Source organism: Mangifera indica, chromosome 3 (assembly GCF_011075055.1).
Source record: "Mangifera indica cultivar Alphonso chromosome 3, CATAS_Mindica_2.1, whole genome shotgun sequence".
NCBI lineage: Eukaryota > Viridiplantae > Streptophyta > Magnoliopsida > Sapindales > Anacardiaceae > Mangifera > Mangifera indica.
In genome coordinates, this window is record NC_058139.1 from 14,559,664 (window position 1) to 14,583,895 (window position 24,232).

At 31.5% G+C, this 24,232-nt stretch overlaps 1 protein-coding gene across 1 annotated transcript; it reads right to left on the reverse strand.

The window, feature by feature from the left end:
- Positions 1 to 86: 86 nt before the first annotated feature.
- Positions 87 to 873, reverse strand: LOC123211578 (UDP-glucuronate 4-epimerase 6-like). Its single transcript, XM_044630381.1, has one exon. The coding sequence runs from the start codon at positions 720 to 722 to the stop codon at positions 87 to 89; it is 636 nt and encodes a 211-aa protein (XP_044486316.1). The 5' UTR covers positions 723 to 873.
- Positions 874 to 24,232: the final 23,359 nt, after the last annotated feature.

Below are 24,232 nucleotides of genomic sequence, written 5' to 3' on the forward strand. Positions count from 1 at the left end.
AAAATGGAACATCAGTGTTGAGGCCGTACACGGAGCTTGATGAAGCCACACAATCGACGGCTGAGGATTGGCGGATTTGCATACTTCTAGAAGGTTGATGAATCCGGCCACGTGGACGCCACGTAAGACTGCGGGTTCATCATGGCGTAACGCACTCCAGCTTGTGCAGCTAAGTGTAGTACGTGAGTGAAAGGTACCACGTCGAAAAGTTTATTCAACAACGGCGTATCGTTCAAGTCTCCTTCTACAATGAAAATCTGATGCTTTTGAAGTAACTTTCGCCGGTCTCTTTTAAGCGTCGGATCATAATAATCGTTGAAATTATCCAATCCAAGAACGCCGTCACCTCGTTTCTTTAAAGCAAGAGAGCAATGGGATCCGACGAATCCGGCAGCTCCGGTAACCAACACAGTGAAGCCATTGGGGCGGCGAGGAGTGGCGGAGTGGCGCAGCTGCTTTCCCCAGGAGGCACCACCGCCGACCCGACAGAGGGAATAAAGAAGTGGAGAGAAGAACGTGACGGTGGTGATGAGGAGGATCATAATCAGAAAGCGGGGATGATTGAGGGTAAAAAAAAGAATAAGAACAAGTGCAATCAGAATGGTGGCTCTAAAGAAGAATTTAGAAGAGGAGTGCAAGAGCGTAGTGAAGTGAAGTCGACGAACATAACTATTGTAGCGTTCGAGCTTAACGGTTTTGCTGGTATCGGGAGGAGGCGCCATTGATGATGATGAAATCGAGATGAATGATGGGATGAAGAGATTATGAAGGGAAGAGTGGTGGTAGAGGTGGACCAAAGGGCTTGGTTGGAGACCACTTTCTTTCTTTGGCTGATTTCCACTGAACAATTGGCCTTCATTTTATGCGTTATCTACGGTAATGTCCTTGCGTTATACATTAAATGTAATGAAAATGAAAATGAAAATGAAAATGCCAGCTATCTTGCTCTGTATAAAACTCTGTCCCATGTGGAATACACGTGTTGACATATAAACACATTGTTAAATATGTCTGAGTGAATAAATTATAATCACCAAATTACCCTTATTAAAACCCCTCCTCTCCCATTAACTCCCATACTATTCACAAATTTTAATTTGCGTTTGAATCTGTAATCAAGAAATGAAAACACATATTTATTTATGAAATATCATAATAAAATCAATAGTAAATAAACATAATTATTTTTTATTTATTTAGTTTGTGACAAAAGATCTGAAAGTAGGGCAGCCCAATTTTAGCGAATATTTAATAAATAATTTATCAAACAGTAAAAGTAAAATAATTAATAGCCTTGATATGTAATTAAAATAATGATACTAAATATATAGAAATAGATAATGATTACAGACAACAGCTAAAGAAGGAGTGTCGGTGGTCTAAATCGATGACCTTTTAATCTGATTTGGTGGGCTGGAATTGGAACTTTGCCTAATTTTCTCTTGGAATTTTTATTAGCTGGCATTGGTTTACTCACTCTGAAAGGCTCATTCATTCACTGCACACATAATTAATTGTTGAATTGAATAATATTACCTATAATGTTAATTTTAATAACAGGCTAAATGACTATTTTCCCACCCAAGTTTAATGAATCACATAATCTCAATTTTTTAATTTAAAAAAGTTAACTTCTTTTTGTATTAAATTATTAAAAAGTAAAAAAAATCTTCAATCTAAACAATGACTTTACCCTAAAAATTTATTAAACAATTTTTTATTCTAAGTTTATTTTAATTTTCATTAAAATTATTAAAATATTAACGATATAGATATGTTAATGACATATAATCATATGTTTAGAGACAAATATAATTTTTAAAAATATTAAGAGTATTAATGAAAATTTTTAGAGGGTTCTCAAAATTTTGAAAAAGTTCAAAGATGTTTTTTAAAATTTTAGAATTTTAATATACCTATTTGTAGTTTCAAAATGACAATATCCCTAAAGATTTTAACAAAACACATTAAATTAAAATTTTAAACATCATATCATAACTATTAAGGTTACATTTTACTTTTGAAATATAAGTGAGTGAACATGATATTATACGAGAAATATCTATTTGCGTATAATAAGTTTAAAAAATATATTTATACCTTATAATACTGTCTATAGTTCAGTCTAATAAAAGTATTATCCTGATATTCAAAACCTTTGGGAACAAAATAAAAGTTAATTACATTTTTATTATAATATGAGGACAAAATGACATAAAGATTATTTAATTGTTAACATTAATAGTTAATTTTGATAGGTGGTGGAAAATTGACTTTTTCTGAACTTAACAGATTAGAATTTATCCTTTCATCATATATTGGATCTAGCAACTTTATCTTCTATTAGATATAAATTATCGAAATTTCCTTTTATTATATATATGCATATGTGTGTGTGTATGTGTGATTAGGAGGGTATATCAAATGTTGATGCAAATTTGCAAAAGCCAAAAGTAAGCGAGATTAGGCCAAACACAAGAAAAATAATAATGATAATTAGGATTAGTAGGATAAATTTGCATTCTTCATATACGAGGATGAATAAAAATAATTATGAATTATGGATGAGTAAGATTGTGTAAGAATTCTGAACACAATATGTTTATAACATGGTTTTGACTCATTGCTCAAGAGCCTATACATACAGTTATATCATTTATTTTCTGATATGAGAGTTCCAACAATGTATCGTTATATAATACAAAAGGATTATTGAGATCACCTCCTATACCTTTTTGTAGTCTTTTATAATTATAGGGAAAAAAGTAGGGTTATAAGTAATTACAATATTGAAACATTCCTAATACAAGCATGAATTTCAAGATTAATTCGTATTTTAATTCTATGTAAATAGGATAAATACATTAATTGCATGATCCTAATTTGGTAAGAGATGATAGCTTTCTTTTATAGACACGGGATGAAATAGGAATATAGTCTTGTCGATGTTGATGAGCCTAATTTTCAATTGGAATTCTTCTAGCTAACTCTGAGTGATGGGATTTCTACTCATATCCTAAGCTAATCTATAGATGGGTGGCAAATCTATAGATAGGAAGATAAGGACAAGAAGCTAATAAGTTTTATAGAGAAAAAGACTATGGGTTGTTTTACACCCTCTTATGGTTACAAGGTTGTCTTATGTAGGCAATGTGTGCTTCCACATGAGCATAATATTTTCTTCCTTCTTTTTATTCTTAATCTCAAGATTCCAAGGAAGGTGCTAAATTGTGTTTTGAACTTGCCTTTGTGGCTTCTATAGTGAAAGAGTTTGTCTCAAAGCATGCTTAAATACAGTTATAAAGGATGGTTGCACCTGTAAATTTTAAGAGGCTTGTAGAAGACAGTTCAAAGGTAGTTTACTTCGTGTTTGTTTTTTAATTTCATTAAATTCTTTTATTAGTGTTTATCTAGTCATTGTTTCTTATTATATTTGTTAGTTCTAAACATGTTGCCTTTATAATAAAATGAAACATATCCTGCACTACGAGTGAGAAATTGCTCACTTAAGGAAGAGGTGGTTATAATGAAAGGACAAATTTTGGTTACAAAGCAGAAGCTAGTCAAGACCTTACAGGTTGAATTGGCCACCCAAGAGAGGTGTTTATAGAGAAGGGAACTAGTCAAACTGAGGTTAAGGATATGACCAAACATTTAATCTTCAATATCTAGTTGAGTTGGATACACAGTTGAATTAGTTAAGGGTTTTACTTTTAAAGGTCGTTAGAAAAAAATGGTAAGTTGAATAATAAATTGGCCATAACCAAGAATATGGTCAAGGATATGACCAAATATATAGTCTTAGACATCTTCTAAATCATTTGGATTTGTTTTTCTCATTACGATTTCTCATGTTAAGGAAGAGCTATGTAGAGCAAGCTGTGGAATGGAGACAAGCTAGGGCAACTATAAAGGCTAAAAACGGTTGACAGAAAAAGTAAGGATAAGAGAGCCAAACATACTATTTTAGTGTATAAGAAAGTTTCAAGAGCACTTGCTCCTTAATAGTTTTGAATTGACATATTTAAAGTAGACAATGAGTATATACAAGAGTGAACAAAAACTTAAAATGCAATAAAAGAGTTCAAGTGTAGAAGCACTTGAGCTAAAACTTTGAACAAGAGACTTGAAGTCTTTTTGTTTGTTAAACTTAAGTGTGGTTGTAGGTTTAGGAAAATTATAAATAACAGAAAATGGAGAACTATTGTGTCTAACGTGTTCAAAAGTATTGGGGTTAGTATCTTAGAGCCAATCCTCTTAACAATATAAATTCACAAGTATGTCATGTTTAAATAAATTTATGACATGCTTTATTTGTATGAGCATGTGTGTCAAGAGAAATGTCTTTAGAATGTCTACACCATGATGAAAGGATCCATGTGTGTTAACTGATCATGAGGACACCATATTCATATTAAGTGATCATTATTAAAATGTTTGTAGTTCTGATATTATCTTGACCAATGATATTAGTAATTTAGTAAGAATTATCATAGTGTTGAATGACCTCAATGAATATGGTGACATATATCATATGTCAAAGTTATTCATAGACAACTTGATTCAATACATAGGTGAATGTTATAGATATGTCCACTAGACATACCCATCGAGAGGATTCCATATGACTAATTGCGTTAGTGTTTATGAAGTACATCCTTTTAGCAAAAAGAGGCATATGTGAGGTCATCAAACCCTCTTGTACAAAGATCAGTATGGTTTAACACTAGTTTAACATAGTTCTCATAGAGGCTTTCCAGAATGGTTGTGATCGGCCATATTAAGATATACACGATGACTATGGTGGATTAATAGAAAATTCATCATTCCTAAATATAGGAGCTCATATCTCTGATAAGCTTACTGATGAACATTGATGGCATATAAATCTATGGTCACAGTAGGATTGAAATGATTTTAACACCTCTCTTCTGATACATACCCCTACTCAGAATATGCATTTGAAGAAATGTGGTAACTTTTAACTTTTCCCAAACCAATAATAGATAATAAATGCATGACAATAGATAATTTCCCACAATTCTAAAAATTGTACTTAATACATTATCAATAACATAATAACTTCAATCCATAATAGGGTGTCTAAAAATAAAATACATAGTATCAAGTGCATAAACAAACTTAATAGTAATACATAAAATAATAAAGTCCACATAGGCAAATAATTGAATTACCCTTTGCTCATGCAACATCCTGAGTTGACTCGATGGCTTCCCTGCCACCCTGTTACTCTATAATCTTACCTACAAAACTACAAAAGGAACACAGTGAGTGAAACATATCCAATAAGTGTGTGACCTCTTAGTACCTTGCACACAACATAAATAATACATATAAAACATATCGGTGTTCCATTTCCTATCTCATTGTGGCATTTTGGATGTTTTACCGGTATCCCAAATTACATCAATATCTTTAATACCTAGTGAAAACACGACACTCCAAATGTCAAATATAAAGTACATCGAATACAGTTGCTAATTGGGCTTTAGACATCATAGTCACATAGATTAGCCCTAATGCTTTCATGGCCCCACTACATATAGTTTGGTAGCAAGTCTACATTACATAAAAGTTCGATAAAATGTCCATACTATGTATAGCTCGGTGGAATGATCACACTGCACATAACTTGGTGGTGAGAATAAGATGATGCATCATTTTTAGTTTTCAACTCAGAGTCACTCTAGTATAAGTTCATGTTATCGTTTATATAGTCGGGCACCCCACAGTCTAACTCGACCATGCATTCATCTAACAAGGGTATGCAACCTAGGGTGTAATACATGACTGTGTATCCTATACCACATGGGCATGCATCCATTCCTAAATATACATGCTTATGGTTTTAACCTAAAATGGGAACTGTTCATCCCCAAAGATACACAAGTCTGTAGCATGTTCTTACAGAACTATGAACTTAGCTTTCCCTGTATTTTCTAGCCAGCAAACACAACCCTAAGTCACTAAAATCATACCATTTCATTTGTCCACATGACTACATGATTCTTTACACATCAATATAGGCAAATCACACCCAAGAAAATGATTATGCTTATTCAACACATAACCAAGTTTTTTAACATTTCACATATGATTACTCAATTTTTGTTTACATGATTCAATCACTATCAACTTAGCCATATAGAAACTATTCAAGGTTAACACTAATATGCCAACATAATTTATCATTAAATCTTTAACCTTAACCATGGTCTATCAAACACAGAAAATATGATCACTTAGTCCATAACATGCCATTACTAGAATTACATGTTAGTAATCACAAAAAAATAGTATATCTTATTACACAACCAGAATCATGACCATATACTAATCTAATTAATCCATCACATAGAGGTTCTATAATACCTATAGGTAAGTCTAAGGGTATTTAAGTTTTTTTCTTGTTTTAAATTAAGCTAATTAACATTCTTCAAATTGATACATGCCCATGTATAAGGGTGTACAAGATTGTGTATTGTTAGCTAATTTGAATTTAGTAGAAAAAATCATGATTGTAGCAAGATCGAGTATTGCCCTAGTAGTATGATGTGACACATACCTATGTATAGTCTATACACACCCGTGCATCACGTCCGATAGGTAAAAATAAAAGCTCATTTAACTTAAATTCTTTTATTCTTTTCATATCCAACTACATGCTAAAGAAAGAAAGGAGAAAGTAGAGAGGTTTTTGGCTGTCGATCGTTGAAAATTGTAGCCATGTGATGACTTGAGCATCATTCAAAAGTCAAGTAAATTGGTCTCTCTCTCTCTCTCACACACACGCACAAAAAAAAAAAACTAATCTAGCATATTTTCGTATGACTTTTCATATTTCAATCTAAACTATGGTTCCTAAGTGTTATTATGATGTTATTTAGATTATTAATTGGATATATGCATGTCTTATGATGCAATAGGGTGTACTTTCATGACTATTTTTGTTTGTGTGATAATTTGATGTTGAGGAGAATCCAACCATGATTTTTGATGTTAGATTTTGTATGCAAAAGTTTTATTTGATGAAAGGATGCTTAGTATTCTAGAAATACCATATGAATGTTATGATATGCCTTAATTGATGGATCAAAATTGCTTAGGATCAGTAGCACTGCGATATCTGAATCACGACATATAATCGTATATGGCCTTATAGATGCCCATGTGTCCTTAGTTAATAATAGAAGAGTCTACAATTTTCACACACTTGTTCTAAGGAGGGCACACACGATCGAGTGGTATGAGACACATACCCTTGTGTGACTTTCAAAAATGGACATTACGTTTAAAAATAGTCATATAGGGGTACATCTTAAGTATACACCTATGTAGTCAATAAAAAAGCTATTTTACCCCTAAGCTAGATGTAAAGATGAGTAAGAATAAAGAAAGAGAATAAAAGACCTTAGCAAAATACGCTAAGATAATTCAAGATAAAAGAGGTGCTTGACTATATGAAAGATGACACATGACCCCGATTGAGTCAAACACACATTGAAAATAAAAAGTTAAGGAAAATGATTCACATCTAGCTAGCCATCAGCTATGTGCATAAGTGGTAAGATTCTTGAAAGTAATAAGGCTTGATACCCATGAGATACATCATGCACTTAGCACCAAGGCATACAACCACTCAATTTATTCATGTGTCCATGGTAAAAATTATGGCTTTTAGATATTTTCTCATATGATCAACAGAATGCATCAAATATGTACCTACGGTAAAGGTCATCTTTGGATGGTTTAGATAATAATACTGATTAGCTTATATGATAAGGGAAAAGACTGCTACCAGATTATTCTCCATATGACTAGGGTGTCTTAGATAACTAGTTTAATAGTTCGTACAACATGTGTGTAAGGCCCAATAGATAATGACATGCAAGGTGTCTTATGTTTTCACTAGGGTATTAGATATGTCGATTTCAGTTTATGCTTGAGTAATCTTTATGGATAACCTATGTTAGAGCACGAGAGTGCTGAGTTGTGACTACATTCAAATTCACAAATGGAACGTTAATTTTATTAATATCATGAGTATTTTGGATGCCGAAAGGTCATCAACTTAGTGAGTGTTTTTACTTAGGCACTCATTTATTTTGTTTTATAGGTAAAAGTGAGTAACAGGATATAAAGGAGAGCTAGCAGTCCAGTAGGCAACTGCACAAGGGCGAGGGGCATAATTGTCATTTTAGATTTTCTTGCCATTTATGTATTGCCATAAATTTTAATTACAATATGAGATTTATTTATGTTTGATAACTTCTAAATAAGTTTTCATTTTTTTCATACATTGATGAATTTTCAATAAATGATGTATTTCAGTAATTATTCACATTGCACTTTTTTGTACGCTTGAGAATTTATGATCATACATTTAATTACAAAGTTTAAATTAAGTAGTCCAATTTTGGATGAATTTTCGGGTCATATTCCAAGTAGAGATATTTATATGGAGAGTGGTGTTACATTTATGGTATCAGAGCATGATCTTGGTACTTAAAAAAGTGTTAAGTTCACAAGTGTCTAAAAGTGCATAATAGAGTTAAGTAAGGAAAGTAGTCCCTCATGCAACTCTAACCACTCATCTATCTTTATCAGTATAAATATGGTAAACTTGTATTTAATTAAAGTATTTTATGTTCCTTAATTAGAATTTTAATTAAAGATAAGGAGATTTAGGAGATTGATCAAAGATGCCTCAAAGGTATCAACCAAGAGAAAAACCAAGTTAAAAGCCCAATGACAGGTATCCGATGTGTTAGTTCTGCCATCAATGAATAGTAAAGCTATTAGTGAAGGATATCTTGAGAGAGAATAAAGAGACATTTGAGACTGTTAGACACCCAGTTCATGCCTTATAATAGTTGAGATTCCAACCTAACAAGATAAAATGAAGATAGTGGATGATAGTAGAGGTTAGACTCACCCTATCTACAACCTAACAGATAGACGCTAGCCCTCTAACTTAAAGATAATGTAATATCAAATGGGTTACTAGCTATAGTGGTTGGAGGCAGTTAAGGACGTTATAAGGATTTACACCATGATAAATACAGATAAGATTCAATATGCTAGCCTCTTACTAAGGATGATGCAAATATATGTTGGTAGATGTTATATAAGACTCGTCAAGTATCAAAGATGACTTCGGTTAACTTCAAATGGGCCTTTGAGAAGTAATTCCTATCTGCAGATATCGTGTATGCAAAAGGCCCATGAGTTCCTTTATTTGAGGCAAGGCAACATGTCAATTAGAGAGTTTTTCACTAAGCTGAACTCCTTGTTCAAGTATGCTCCAAAAGTAACAACTTAGACCGAGGTAAGTTAAAGGTTTTTCTTAGTAGACTCAGATAAAATATTGCCAAGGATGTTATGATAGGAGATAATCCTTTTAGATCTTTTTTAGAGGCCCTTGGCAGAACATTGAGGTTAGAGGCCATAAGGCATAAGATGACTCGAGATAAGGGGATACCAGATCGGTTAGTATTAGTAGCCCCAGTTTAGAGTTGGAGTTAGATGGCTACAAGTGGCAATTGAGAGTATGATAGCTAAGAAAGGCAATAGAAACCCCAGAGGTAAAAGACCCTTCTAGTAGAGAAATAAGAAGAATTATAAAGGTGAGAAACAAAAAAATATGATCAACCGAGGTGAGAGGATCCTTCTACCTATCTTAGATATAGATAAAGACATGTTGGAGAGTGTCTTGCCAATCAGAAAGTATGTTACAAATGTAAGAAGCCTGACTATTTTGCTAGATAGTGCATAACTCCAATAACACTAGCCCCAATGAAACAAATAGTTGAAGAAGGATAGGCTAAGTGTATACAACCACTTAAACTTAGGCGAAAGCTAACCCGACAATAATGACAAGTCAGTTAAGATTTCACTTTTGTCCTTTATATGCTTTAATTGATTCTCATGTCATACATTGCTTTGTTACAAGAGGTATAATAGAGAGATTAGGATTATAACTTGAAACTGTTCTATAGATCAACATAAAGATGTCAAATGGGGACAAAATTCATAGTAGTTATATATTAATTGGAAAGATAGTTTATTTGGGAGGCTGAGAGATGGTCATATACCTAATAGTTATGAATATGCCTAATTTTGATATGATTCTTAGCATAGATTTATTAAGTGGATATAGGGTAAAAATTGACTATAGAAAGAAAAAGGTTCGGTTTGGTTTAGATAGTAGAGAGTAGTTTACTTTTGAAGAAGGTCAAGTTCTCAACATAATGATCAACATCGTTAAGGTAAGGAAGATACTGAGTAAAAGGTGCATTGTGTATTTGGACATATAGTAAACAAATAAGATGAAATAGTCCTGGGTGTGAAAGATACTCCAGTGGTGTAAGAATTTATTTTTTCCTTTATAGGCTTATAGGTTTAGCACTAGAGAGAGAGGTAGAGTTTAGTATGAGTTCGTTTTAAGTACAGTGCCAATTTCCAAGGTACCATACATAATGACCCCAATAAAATTGCAAAAGTTAAAAACACAATTATAAGAGCTATTAGATAGTAGTTTTATCAGACTAAGTGACTCATCATGAGGTGCTTCAATTCTATTTGTAAAAAAGAAAGATGGATTGATGAGGATATATATTGACTATAGGAAGTTGAACAAATTAATAATAAAGAATAAATACCCAATTTTAAGAATAAATAACTTATTTGATCAGCTTAATGGAGCTTTATCAAATTATCAAGTCCTAATAATGGGAGTCCTGACTTATTTAATCAACCAGTCTTGATAAATTATCAAGAAATGCATCCTGAAAATTACATACAATAAGAGTACTCTACAAGCTAGGGATTGATTCATCAATTTTATTCACAACATGCATCAAATAACCTGTATATCCCTTACTCAACATTTTTCTTGCTTTTACATTGCTAATCATTACACTCAATGCACAACCTACAACAAAAGTGAACTTATCACCATCGTCCAAATGGAACCAAACTTTCCTCTTTTTATAGTTAATCTCAACCCCATATTTGCTCAAGAAGTCTATACCCAAAATCACATCAAAGTCAAACATATTAAACATTATCAGATTAACAACTAACTCTCAATCTCTTAACAATATTGCCTTAACTAACAATATCTGATTAGTCAAAACACTATCCCCATTAAATAACTTAATATTAATATGATCAATAAGTGTAGACTCTAATTTTAACCTGTTAACCATATTGGTCTATTATACGACGTGCAATAAAATTGTGAATGACACCAGAATTAATAAAAAATGAACAAAAATAAAAAATTAATTGACTCATCATTACAAAAAGGTTAGCTTTAGCTTGGGTTTGAGTAGCTTTATAAACTATACTCTATCTTCCTTAAACAATTTACTTAGTGGGGGGTAGTATTGCTAAAGTACACTTACAGATGTTTCAAACATCAATTAGAACATATAATGAACAAGAATGATCTGGTTGTTTGCATCTATAACATAACACTTACCTTTTACAGTCTATAGTATGTCTACACCCATACTTGCAGTAAGGAGAAGGGTCATACACCTCGATTGCTCTTCTTACTATGGTTACTCATCCCATCTCGACCTCTTACCTTTTTAGTTCTTTTTGGATCCTATGGACTGGAATCTTTTCTTGCCTATAAAATCTTAGTTGCTTCCTGCATGGTTACCACTTATAACTTCTTGATCATGCCTTGAGACTGGGGTTGCTAATTTGAAGCTCATAAACACCTATCTTTTTAGCTATCTTCAATCTCATGACATCTAACCTTTGGGCTCTACTTAAAGCCTTTGAATAAGATTGGGTAGGATTATGTCCTATCAACACATCTCGAGTTATATCCTAACTTAACCTATTAATAAAGATTTCCATCTTGCTCTTATCTATATTAGTCACCCTTGGGGTATAACAAACAATTAAATTGAGGCGAGTGGAGAACTTCATCACAGTCTTATGCTTTTATCTCAAGTTAAGGAACATTTTAGCTTAAACATATAAGATATTAATATAATGGCATTCCTTTTTAGATACCTTTATGAAATCAGCCCATGTCATGCCATCTGTCTGATGGGTATCATATAACATTTGCCATCAAATCTTAGTATCACCTTTCACTAAATAATTGGTACATTGGACTCTTTTATAGTTCGTCATCTTAAATAAGCTCATAACATCCTGTATAGCCTCAAGCCACTCATTAGCTGGAAACTAATTTGGTCTCTACACTACCATAAAACTCTAAGGTATGATATTTGCCAACCAAATTATATATAGGGTGGAGTTGTCCCTTGTTACCACCCGTAACAACGGTTATTTTAACCTTCTTGCCTTTTTAATCCTACTAGAGTAGTAAATTTACAACTGATGGTTGCTCAACAATATTAGGGACTTTAACTAAGTGTTCTACACTATTGGATGCCTCTCGATTCTCTCAAAGAAATTACTAAACTATTTATCTTATCATAAAGCTATTAATTTACAGTGTTGTAGATGCATCAGAAGCTTCTCCCCTCATCTTTCTTTGACTACCCTAAAGGGTTAGGATATCTTGATTTTTACCAGTAAGCCTCTTAGATCTCCTTATCCTAAAATAATTCAAAGGTTTAGGTTGATATACCATAATTCAAATACAGGTTAAATAATATTTATAGCAGTTAGTATACATGAGTAATATTGCATGAGAGGCTACTTCTACACTTTCTATTACCACAACTATATATAAGCATTGCAAACTTCATTCACATTCCTTCCTGAATTCCTTAATTATACATGAGCATATATCTTCCATATATGGGTGTATACTTTATTCCTCATACATGGTCATGTGGTCATCTAACACAAACATATAACCTAGGGTGGCATAAATGATTGTGTCCTATAACACATGGACGTGTATCCATTAGTAAATATACATGCTTGTGGTTTCAACCTAACACAAAAACTATTAATCCCCAAAGATACATGAGTGTGTTAAACTCCTAACATGGACATGTAGCACTTTCCTATAGAATTATAAACTGAGCTTTCCTTGCATTTTATAGCCAACAAACATAACTCCAAATCACCAAAATCATATCAATTCATTTGTCTACATGACTACATGATTCTCTACTTATTAGTATAGGCAAATAAAACCCAAGAAAATGAATATGCTTATCAACCAAGTTTTTTAACACTTCACATATGATTACTCAATTTTTGTTTCCATGATTCAATCACCATCAATTTAGCCATATAGAAACCATTCAAGATTAACAGTAATACTCCAACATAATTTATCATTAAATCCCTAACAACACCTATAGTATGTTAAACACAAAAAATATGATCACATAGTCCTTATCATGCCATTACTAGAATTACACATTAGTAGTCATAACAAAAGTCATATAACTCATTACATAGCCTAAATCAAGACCATATACTAATATGATTAATTCATCACATATATAGAGGTTAATCCATAATCAAATTAGAAAAAGGGTTCATTGTACTTGCCTTTGTTTTGATGCCCTAATAAGTCTTCACATCGTAAGACAATTCCCAAATGATCCTTCAGTCCTCTATGACTTCCTTGGCTCTAAAATTCTCTTCTAAAACTTTCACAAGGCTCTTTGCTTTTTGTAAATTATAAAAAAGTACTTAGCCAAACACGTCTGGACCTTTTTATTTTTAACTGAAAACTACGATACACAGTCATGTAGTCCATATACATAGACATGTATGTTGTTACCTAATACTAAAAGCTTTTGAAAACATCATAAAACTAATTCTTATGAAAAAAAATCAAACATGTTGACCAAACATAGAGTGTACCTTAACATACACAAACATGTGTATCTCCCAAACTTAGCCAATTTTCATACACTTAGCCAAAAAAACCATTTCACCTTTGCCAACACACATGGGCATGTAGCCTTCCTACATGATTATGCACCCAAAAAATCATACATACGCCATAAATTAACATAGGTCAAAAGGCAAAAATAAAAAAAAACACCGTTAGACATACCTATGAATGTTACAATGATACTCAATCCGATATGATTCAACTGTCGATAAAGACATCAATACATATATATTGAGAGTTCTTTGAGGTAGACACTTAATATGTATCTCAACCTCGAAGAGATGTTGTATTATGAAAGAATTGAATTATATGAGTAAATGTAATATTGATAGGTTAAGAGTCAATAATTAATACTTTATTAGTCAGGTGATCATGATGCCTTCCTAGAGACTAATCTTTGGTTATGTATAAATGGTTTTTAGGTTAAGAGCTTGAAACGATTTGTCCACTATCGATCTAACAAAGAGCCTATGGGTCAGACATAATAAGTGTTAATAGAACTTTGGAAGTATAAGATTATTTCAAATTAATCTAGTCTGGTATTTGGATAGATGATTTGAGTCTCAAGATGTCTTTGGACATAAAGTGTAATTTATTACACCTAGGGACCAAAGTGTAATAGTCTTGAGGTGTTTGAATATGATGAAGATTTTGAAATTTGGGCTTTATCTAATTAAATAAGGATAAAATTGTAGTTGGATAATTTAGCCTATGTACGACCATGCATGATCCGTGAACATACTTGCATTACCTCGAATAAGGATTATCCATGATCTTATCTACCTTGAAATTTGGATAATCACAAATTATACAAATAAGATAAACATTGGGTGCACGATCGTGAAACCCTATAAATGGTCATGTATGGTCTCTATACAAAGAGACATGATTTCACAATTTTATAACTTTTAGCATGCTCATGCATACCAAACACCTGCCTATTCAATAATTGCCTATTAGCTCTCTTTTGGCAGTTTAAGCCTACGTTCCGTTCATTTATTATATGGATACTGAGGTGTAGCCCTAACCCAAACTCTTTTTGGAATATCTTTCAAAAGATTGGGTCATATCTTATGTCTATTAAGTTCTACAAAAACAAAATAACAAAGTCATATTTTAATTTGCATTTATTTAATGTGGTCTTGTATTAAAAAAATACTCTCACTATTTTATTCAAGTCAATAACCCTCATTATTGGACTCGAGAAGTCTCGATGGACTTTTTAGTAGATCGAGATCTAATCAAAACTTTTTAACGTTCACTTTGGTGAACAAGTTAAATTGATTGATTACGCATGTTAATAAACCAAGAACAAAAGTTCATAGTCTCAAGTTATGTTGTTATGCTGACAAATTAACCACAAGACCTTAACTTTGACTCTTAGTTTTAGTCAGGCAAATATTACATATCACTATGTATTGAGAACTACATATCCCTATTCAACCTCTAAGATACTTCACATTCGCTTTAGTGAACAAGTTCAATATGTTAATTAAGTCAAACCCAACATAAACAAACACTCGATTTTTCCTTGATAGAAGTATATCCTTTGCTTTAACGAATAAGGTCCCGACGAAAAAAGTTTGATCAAGTGTCATATGGTACTTGGTTAATATAAGCTTTTTAAGTTCTTTAACAAACAATGACTTCACAAGGAATTCAAAATATCTCAAAGTTCAACTTTCAAGTTTAACAAATGCATAAACTAGTTATGCACCTATCTCACAATAATATACATCAATCTATGGACATACATGATATTGAACCCTAACTTCACCCAAGATATGTATTTCTCATTTATTAAATCAAACATTATCACTATATTATTATTAAAACAAATATAAAACACTATAAAGTCATAAGAATTGAAAGATGACTCTTAATCCTTAGAAAATATGTTTAGCTACTCATCAGGGTTGCAAAAACACAATTCAAATAATTGAAATAAATCATATTATGCAAAAAGTAAGGAGATGAAGTTAAAAGGTTGGAATACTTCTCAATCTCGAACCTATTAAATTTTTATTGTTATTCATAGATCTTTACTTTTCAAACTAAAGTTCTTGTGTTAATATCTTACTCTCTAATGATTTCTAAATGGTTAAGAAGTCTTAAGATGAAAAAGAAGTCTGTCATCGATGTAGGAGCATTTCGATCATTGAAAAATGACAATGATAACGAAAGTGACATTTTAAAAAATAAAACAACCTAAAATACCTCTTGCATGGATCACATTTTAGCAAATATCTCACATGAGCTAACAATGACAACCATAGGATGTTTATGAACACCATACCTATATTTTGAAGGTTTCTTCATTTTTTGGTGTAATGAGGTTGCTCTCTAACCTAAGGAAGAGGGATCCCTCAATATCTACACAAAATAAGGATAAAAAATAAGTTAAAAAGTACATAGAGGTCTATTAGGATATAGAAACAAGGGTGAGTTTTTAAAAGGTCAAACGTTCACCTTTGTAAATTTGTAAAAAGATTTTGAATTGTGAAATTGTGTTTCTGTTTACAAAGACACCATGAATAACTATTCATGGTGCATGAATGATCTTTTGTCCTTATCTTGAACGAATCCACAAAAATCTCAAATTCTCTGCTATGAATATAGATAAGGTTTTGGATAAGATTATCTAAGTTCGTGTCACCATGAATAGTCGTTCATGGTTAAGGAAAAAGTCAAACTAGGCTTATTCAATCCAAAAGGACAAGCTCAAGCTATTCACAATTTTGCCTCAATCCAAACACTCTAGGATTATTACATTTTGGTCCTTGGTTGTCATAAAACACATTTTGGATCCTAAAACCGTTTAAGACTCAAGATACTCTATCTGAAATATAGACCAAATCCACTTGGATAATTCTATGCCTATAAAGTTTGAACAACTCCTTATATGTGTGTGACATATAAACTCTTTATTGATCTAGTAATATTCATATTCAGATTGAATTTAGACATAAACCAAGATTAGTCTCTAGTAAGATATCATAACCACTTGGTCAATTGAATATCAACAAATAACTCTTAAGTTTTATCACCTTAATGGTTACATGCAATACAGTCTTTTCACTAATTGATAACTCTCAAGGTTGAGATAGATAAATGTCTATCTCAGTAACTTCTTGATATAAACAAATATCCATTAATGACCAAATGATTTAGATCAAACTTTGACTTGATCCTACTATAGCCACATATTTGAGTGGTTATTGATGTCCCTCAGTATTCTTATTAGAGATATCTTTTTTTATGCTCAAAAGTGATGAATTCTTTATCGATCTACCATAGCCTTCATATAGATCTTAGTATGGCTAATCACTACATGTTAAGTGATGTCAAACCATGTCAATCCTTGTATGAAATGGTCCGATGATCTTAAGTTGAAGGATTGCATGCACTCATAAGTTAAAGGGTTTATTCCATAGACATTAGATCAACCAACCATATGAAAATCCTCAAGTCGGGTCAGTCTAGTGAACACATCTATAATATGCACCCATACATTACACTAATCTGTTGGCTAGTAGCTTCAACATGTAAAAACTGTCACCATCTTACAGTGGAGTCATTCAATATTATAATAATCCCATCTCCATTACTTGTGTTACTGGTCAAAAGAATGTCTTAATTGTGAACATTTTTATAATGGTCACCTAATATGTTTGTAGGGTTCCAATAATTAATTATCTAATCCCTCATCATAGTTTTGCCATTTTAGAGACATCAATTATATGAACATATTGTTTATGCACAAATATGAATACATGACAAAAACATTCATTAATAATAATAATAATAATAATAAACATTCAATTACAAATACACAAATCCAATTATCTCTAGGATACTACCCTAACATTGGAATGTATGAAACTCTCCTTTTATACTTTAGGGTTGATGCTTAATCTAGATTCCTGGATTTTCTATATTATGCATGATCTTGTCTAATACAGTTGTATTAGATGCTAATATTTGCTTCCTAGAATTTCAAGTAAAAATTTGTTTCACTCATTCATAGGTTTCCCAAAATTGTTCTAAAATGCTTTTAATTGCCTTCAAACTTCATTAGATTGTCTACAAACACAAAATAAAACAAACAATGTGAAAATATCATGCAATAAACCTAAAATCAAATGAAACTCAATAAAACATAATTAAAACTCTCCTAAAAGCTCTATGATTAGACTTTAAACGTATGTAAATTATTAACACATCAAGTCCCCCTAAACTTAAATCTTCGTTTGTCTTTAAGCAAACTAAAACCAAAATAAAATCAAAAGGGTAAATCATATGAAATAATAAAACCAGACATAAAAATTTTGAGACAACCATGCCATGATAATCAAAAGAAAATGTTCCTTAAAAGTTTAAAACACTCAAACATCCAATCTCAGTTTTGAAGGAAACTAAACTATGTAGACCAATCAAGAAATACATGCCATAACCATAACAACTAAGGTTGTTGCACTTCAAATAAACATAGACACACCTAGCAATTACATGATTCTATGCAAACCGAGTCCCATAGGCAAAATCAAACAACTTATCTCCATTAATGTAGATGTAACACCTTAAATGATCAATAGGTTTTTAATTTGGTTGTAACGGGGTTAGGTGTTGGCTATGAAATAAGAGGATAAAGGAATATTTCACAAAAGTATGAACTTATCAATGAAGATAAGATCAAAACACTCGATGTTGTAGTATGATATCTAAAAAGGTCTTCTAATAATAGAGTTTGCATTCTTCACTTTACTTAGTAAGGCAATGATGCATTTATTTTTGTGCGTAAATACATTTTTCTCTTTTTCTTTTTTAACATCAGTTGCCCTCCTCTCTTCTCTTTTCTTTCTCCTCAAAACTTATTTTCTTACATATTTGGGGTACTTGTATCTCTTGTCGATAAACTCTCTTGATTTGTACACTTTTCTTTTTTCGAAGAGAGTAGATTATATTTGTGTCTATGACCTTTTCATAAAAAATGTACTTATGCAAATATAAGACTTTCTTTTGATGGATAGGTTGGTAAATACTATTTACACAAAAAAATTTTACATAGGTCATACACACACATACACATACACACTACATTTAAGGCTCAAAGGACTAGCAATAGACAATTTATATACATTTGATAGTGAAAGAAAATGTTATGAGGTTTTTTAGGTTTAATGAAAAAATGGTGTTTACATCAAAGCCTTATCAATGCATGCAACTAGAATTTCACCTCGAAAGACTGAATGGCAAAATCTAGGACCCATGACACATTAGACAATATACCTAAGTACTGATAATCCTATTATAAGTAATCATAAACAACTTCAAGAAGTCGATGACATATAAAGTACATCCTAATGAAAAGTGCAAAACTTATAACTTCATTGCCAATTTCAAACATTCTTGCACTTATAGTTGTTCTACTTTATTAATTTTTCCATAATTGATCAAGGTGAAAACAATTTATTTCAAAATTATTTACGGTTGTTCTACTTAATCTTTCTATAATTGATCAAATCATATTGGAAGAAATCGAGTTAAAGATAAAATTGGTAGGCTAATGGAATGGTAACATAGACATATATGAGATTGTATTAGCCTATTGGATTGACTTTTGCTTTAATGACTTAACCATATGAAATGCAAATAAAAACAAAATACAATGTGAATGATTGTACAAAATGAACAAAATTGTGACTAAGCAAAAAATTCAAAACTAAAATTCAACTAAAGCTCCTCACACTTCAAAATTTGTTTGTTATGTTTGAACATATAAGAAATGGATAGAAAAGAAAATTATCAAATTAGCACTCTGATATCACTTCTTGCTAGAGTCATCGTTTGAGGCAAAGGAAAATTTGGCCATGAAGGCTGAAAGTTAGGCACTTATTTTTGTAGCTTTCACCTAAAGCCTCTCATTTCAATGATTAGTGGTACTAGGTCTACGATTGGGCCTAGAGGAGGAAGAGGTGCAGGAGGAGTCAAAGTTTGTTTTTGGTCAAGAGCTAGCCTAGAAAGGCCAAGAATATATCTAACTAGGGCTAACGAATATGTCCCATCTTGTTATTCCTAGATTTACCTATATTTCTTATCATCTCAATAGACAAAAACATATACCATTAAATACGAGTGATAATGATCAAACATTCATCAAAATCAACCACCGTCTTCGTGATGGTTGTAATTATCCCTCCATAACGAATTTTTCCTTTCTTATTTTTTCATACATTAAATGACCCACTACCAATCAAACACTTTAAAACACGGTACCATCATTGCTACCTCTCACATAGAAATGTCGTGAGATAAACCTATGAGCAATTTTATGAACTGGATCCAGTAAATCGAAAGCTTTGTCCATGAAGTTGTTACAAAAAAGTGAACTAGTAAATTTTCCCCAAAGAGAATTGTAATCCATAGAGGCTTGGTCAGAACGCATATATTTTAGTAAGTTGTATTTAGTTTAGAGAAATTTTGGAAGGAAAATTTAAGAAGCCATGAATATATATATGGTCTAGTAATGACTCTTGACACTGGACATGATCCAACAAAAATAGACATGACTTTTGCTCTCAAAAATTATGTTGTTTTAATTTAAACTAAAATTTAGGATTATTTAAGATTGGACATTTCGATTGGAAAGTTATATATTTTTCAAAACATAACTTTTTGCTAAAAAATCATGGCTTTTTAGTTCATTCTAATTTCTTCTTACAATCCTATTTTCTCTTTGTTTCAACATCATTATATCAAAATTATTCATTCTTGTGTTTTTTGGGAGAGCATTTAGTAGTGTTGACTATTACTCTAGAGGTTTTATTGTATCCTAGAGGTGATTTGTTGTATCCTTACAATACCATAAACTGGTGGAGGCAAATATCACCTTAAGAAAAGTGATTTACATGTCTTAAAACCTTCTAACATTTCTTTGTTCAAACACATTTCTCTAAAAATTTTAAAGTGATATTTTGCTTCAATGGCCCCAACAAAATCAGATTTTGCTTGCAAAAATTTTCTCAGTTTACAAGTCTACAAGTTGGAGCATTTTGATAGCACAAACTTTACTCACTAGAAAGATAAAATTATCTTTCTCCTCATTGAATTAGGTGCCAACTATGTGTTGAACTTGAATTTGATAGATTTGCCTCTACTAAGTGATGAAGATAATGATGTGACAAGGGCCACTCACAAACAAAGAGAAGAAGATAAGGTTCATTATAGGGGGTACATCCTAAACTATCCCTCTGATTTTTTATATGATCTCTACTAGCCGATTCAATCTCCAAAGGAAATTCGGAGTGCACTTAAGGTGAAATACACTTCTTAAAAACAAGATACAGACAAATTTACTTACATGAAATATCTTGAATTTCAAATGGTTGATAATAAATCTGTCATGAATCAAGTAGATGAATTACAACTCTTGGTTTCAAAATTAAAAGATTTAAAAGTAGAAATTTTTGAACCATTGCATGTTGCTACTATGATTGCAAAATCACCGCCAACTTGGAATGGTTATAGAAATAAATTATTGCATACTATTGAAGAATTATCTCTAGATCAATTCTAAAACATATTAAAATTGAATAGGAGTCAAGAAACCATGACAAAAACTTTGCTTTAGAGTTTGGTTCTAATGTACATTATATTGATTATGGAGTAAATGACAACACCAAGAATAATATTGGTGGAAAAAATAGTCATAAGAGAAAACTTAACTCAACCAATAACTTTTCCAACAGTAAAAAGAAAAATTGTTATTTATGTGGTAAACCAGGGCATTTTAAGAAAGATTATAGGTTAAAAAAAAAGACTTAGAATTGAAGAAAATGCTACTAATAACAAAGCCAATATGGTTGAAAAAGAACCATGTAAATTTGTGGTCATGGTTACTGAATTACACATGACAACATCATTAAAGTCTATTGATTGGTGGTATGACTTTGATACAACAATTCATGTATGCAATGATAAAAATCAATTTAAGAAATATGAAGTTGCAACTAGTGATGAAAATGTACTAATGGGGAATCATGATACCATACAAGTGCATGGAAATAGAATGGTTGAAATTAACTTTTCATTTGACAAGAAATTGATTCTCACAAATGTATTACATGCACCTAGTGTTAGAAAAAACTTGATCTCTACTAGTTTACTTTGTATGAAGGGCATAAAAGTAATTCTTGAGGTAGAAAAACTTGTACAGTCCAAGAATGGTATTTTTGTTGGAAAAGGTTATTCATATGACAATATGTTTAAACTTAGTATTATCAATAATAATAGTAAAACTATTTCTTCTGCTTATATTGTTGATTCTTTTATATCTTTGTGGCATGTTAGATTAACACATGTGAATTATAAATACGTAGAATTTTTGTCAAAACATAACTTAATTTCTTGAAGTAATAAATAACATAAAACATGTGATATATGTATACAAGCTAAAATGACTAAGAAATCATTTCCTAAAAGTGAAAGGAATACATAATTGCTTTAGCTAATACATTCAAATATATGTGAATTAAATAGTGTTTTACCCAGAGGAGGGAATAGATATTTCATAACTTTTATAGATGACGCATCTAGATATACACAAGTTTACTTAATGAAAATAAAAGATTAAGCCTTTACGATGTTTCAGAAATATAAAAATTTAGAAGAAAATCAAAAGGAAAAGAAAATTAAAATTTTAAAAAGTGATAAAGGGAGTGAATACTTTCCTAGTGGGTTTAATTGGTTTTGTGAAAAACATGACATAATACATCAAAGTAGTGGACCATATACCCCATAACAAAACGGTTTGGGACAAAGAGCTATTAAAAGTGTGTTTCTTGGATATGCTAAAAGTTCAAAAGCATATAGATTGTTGGATTTAGAATCCAATGTTATTGTAGAATCAAGGGATGTGGAATTCATTGAGAATACTTTTCTTAATGATTCCATAGTATATTTAAGAAATGATTCTACACCAAAAAAAAAAAAACACAAGACAACAATTTAAATGTTGATACTTCATCTAATCAGAGAAAAGTCCCTGAAACTCTTAATGAACCTCTCAAGAGAAGTAAAAAAACATTTAAATTTCATCTTTTCTCAAGCCTTAGTCTTATCAGTTGAAAATACTAGAAGTTATGTACTTAATAAAATATCTATCCTATTAAACTTACAAGAAGATTCGAAAACTTAAAATGAAGCTATAACTTCAAGAGATTATACCTTCTGGAAAGACATTATAAATGATGAAATGGATTGTTTGCTAGCTAATAATACTTGGGTATTGGTAGACTTACCTCTTGGTTCAAGGTTAAACTTGTGAATCAGACATTATAAGTTGTGCTTTGCACTTGTGAATTGAACCATCAAGGTTAAACTTTAGTTTGTAAATCCATTCAACCAAACAACTTCTTTACCTTCTGATAAGTTAATAAGTTCATAAGTTTTGTTCTATTCCAAGTCTGACATTTTCACATTCATGGCATCACACCATTCCTCTGAACTTGTAACATCTTTATAGCAACTAGGCTCTTGAACTTGTGCAACTTGGCATTTTTCTAGCCTCTAATAAATCTCTCTCAAAGAATCTTATTTTCTTAGAGGTGTGCTAGAAGAGATTGAAGATGTAAAGCTTGATGGGCTGGTTGGATTTGAAGTGTCTGATTCACCATTATAATCTCCCATAACAGTAATAGAAATGTCAAAAAATTCATCTGTTTGTAAAAACGCTAAACAACCCTACTTTTTATCCTATTTCCATTCACTTTTCTCATCAAACACAACATCATGACTAATTATAAGTCTTTTAGTAATAAGATCATAAAAATGATAGCCTTTAGTTTCAATATTATAGCCCATAAATATGCATTTAATACTATTTCCATCAAGTTTATGATTTTTTTGAGAAGGCACAAGAACATAAGAAATGCAGCTAAATACTTTAAAATGGTTACCTTTAGCCTAAACTATGTTGTAACACCTATAGGTAAACCCAAGGGTATTTTAGTCTTGTTTCTTGTTTTAAATTTAATTATTAAATATTCTCCAAAGTGATACATACCCATGTATAAGGGTATACATGGTCATGTATCATCAGTAAATTTAAATTTATTAGATAAGATAAGAATTGTGACTAAATCGGGTGTTACCTTAGTTGTATGACACGATACATGCCCGTGTGTCACGTCTAGGAGGCAAAATAAAAATGCATTTAATATAATTCTCTTAACTTTTTCTCACCCCTAGCAACACCTAAATGAAAGAGAAATAAGAGGAAAGTCTTGTTTGTCAGAAGACAAGTAAGTTAGTTCTCTTCCTTGATTGTTTAAGAATGTTTTCTATGATTAATTTCATTGT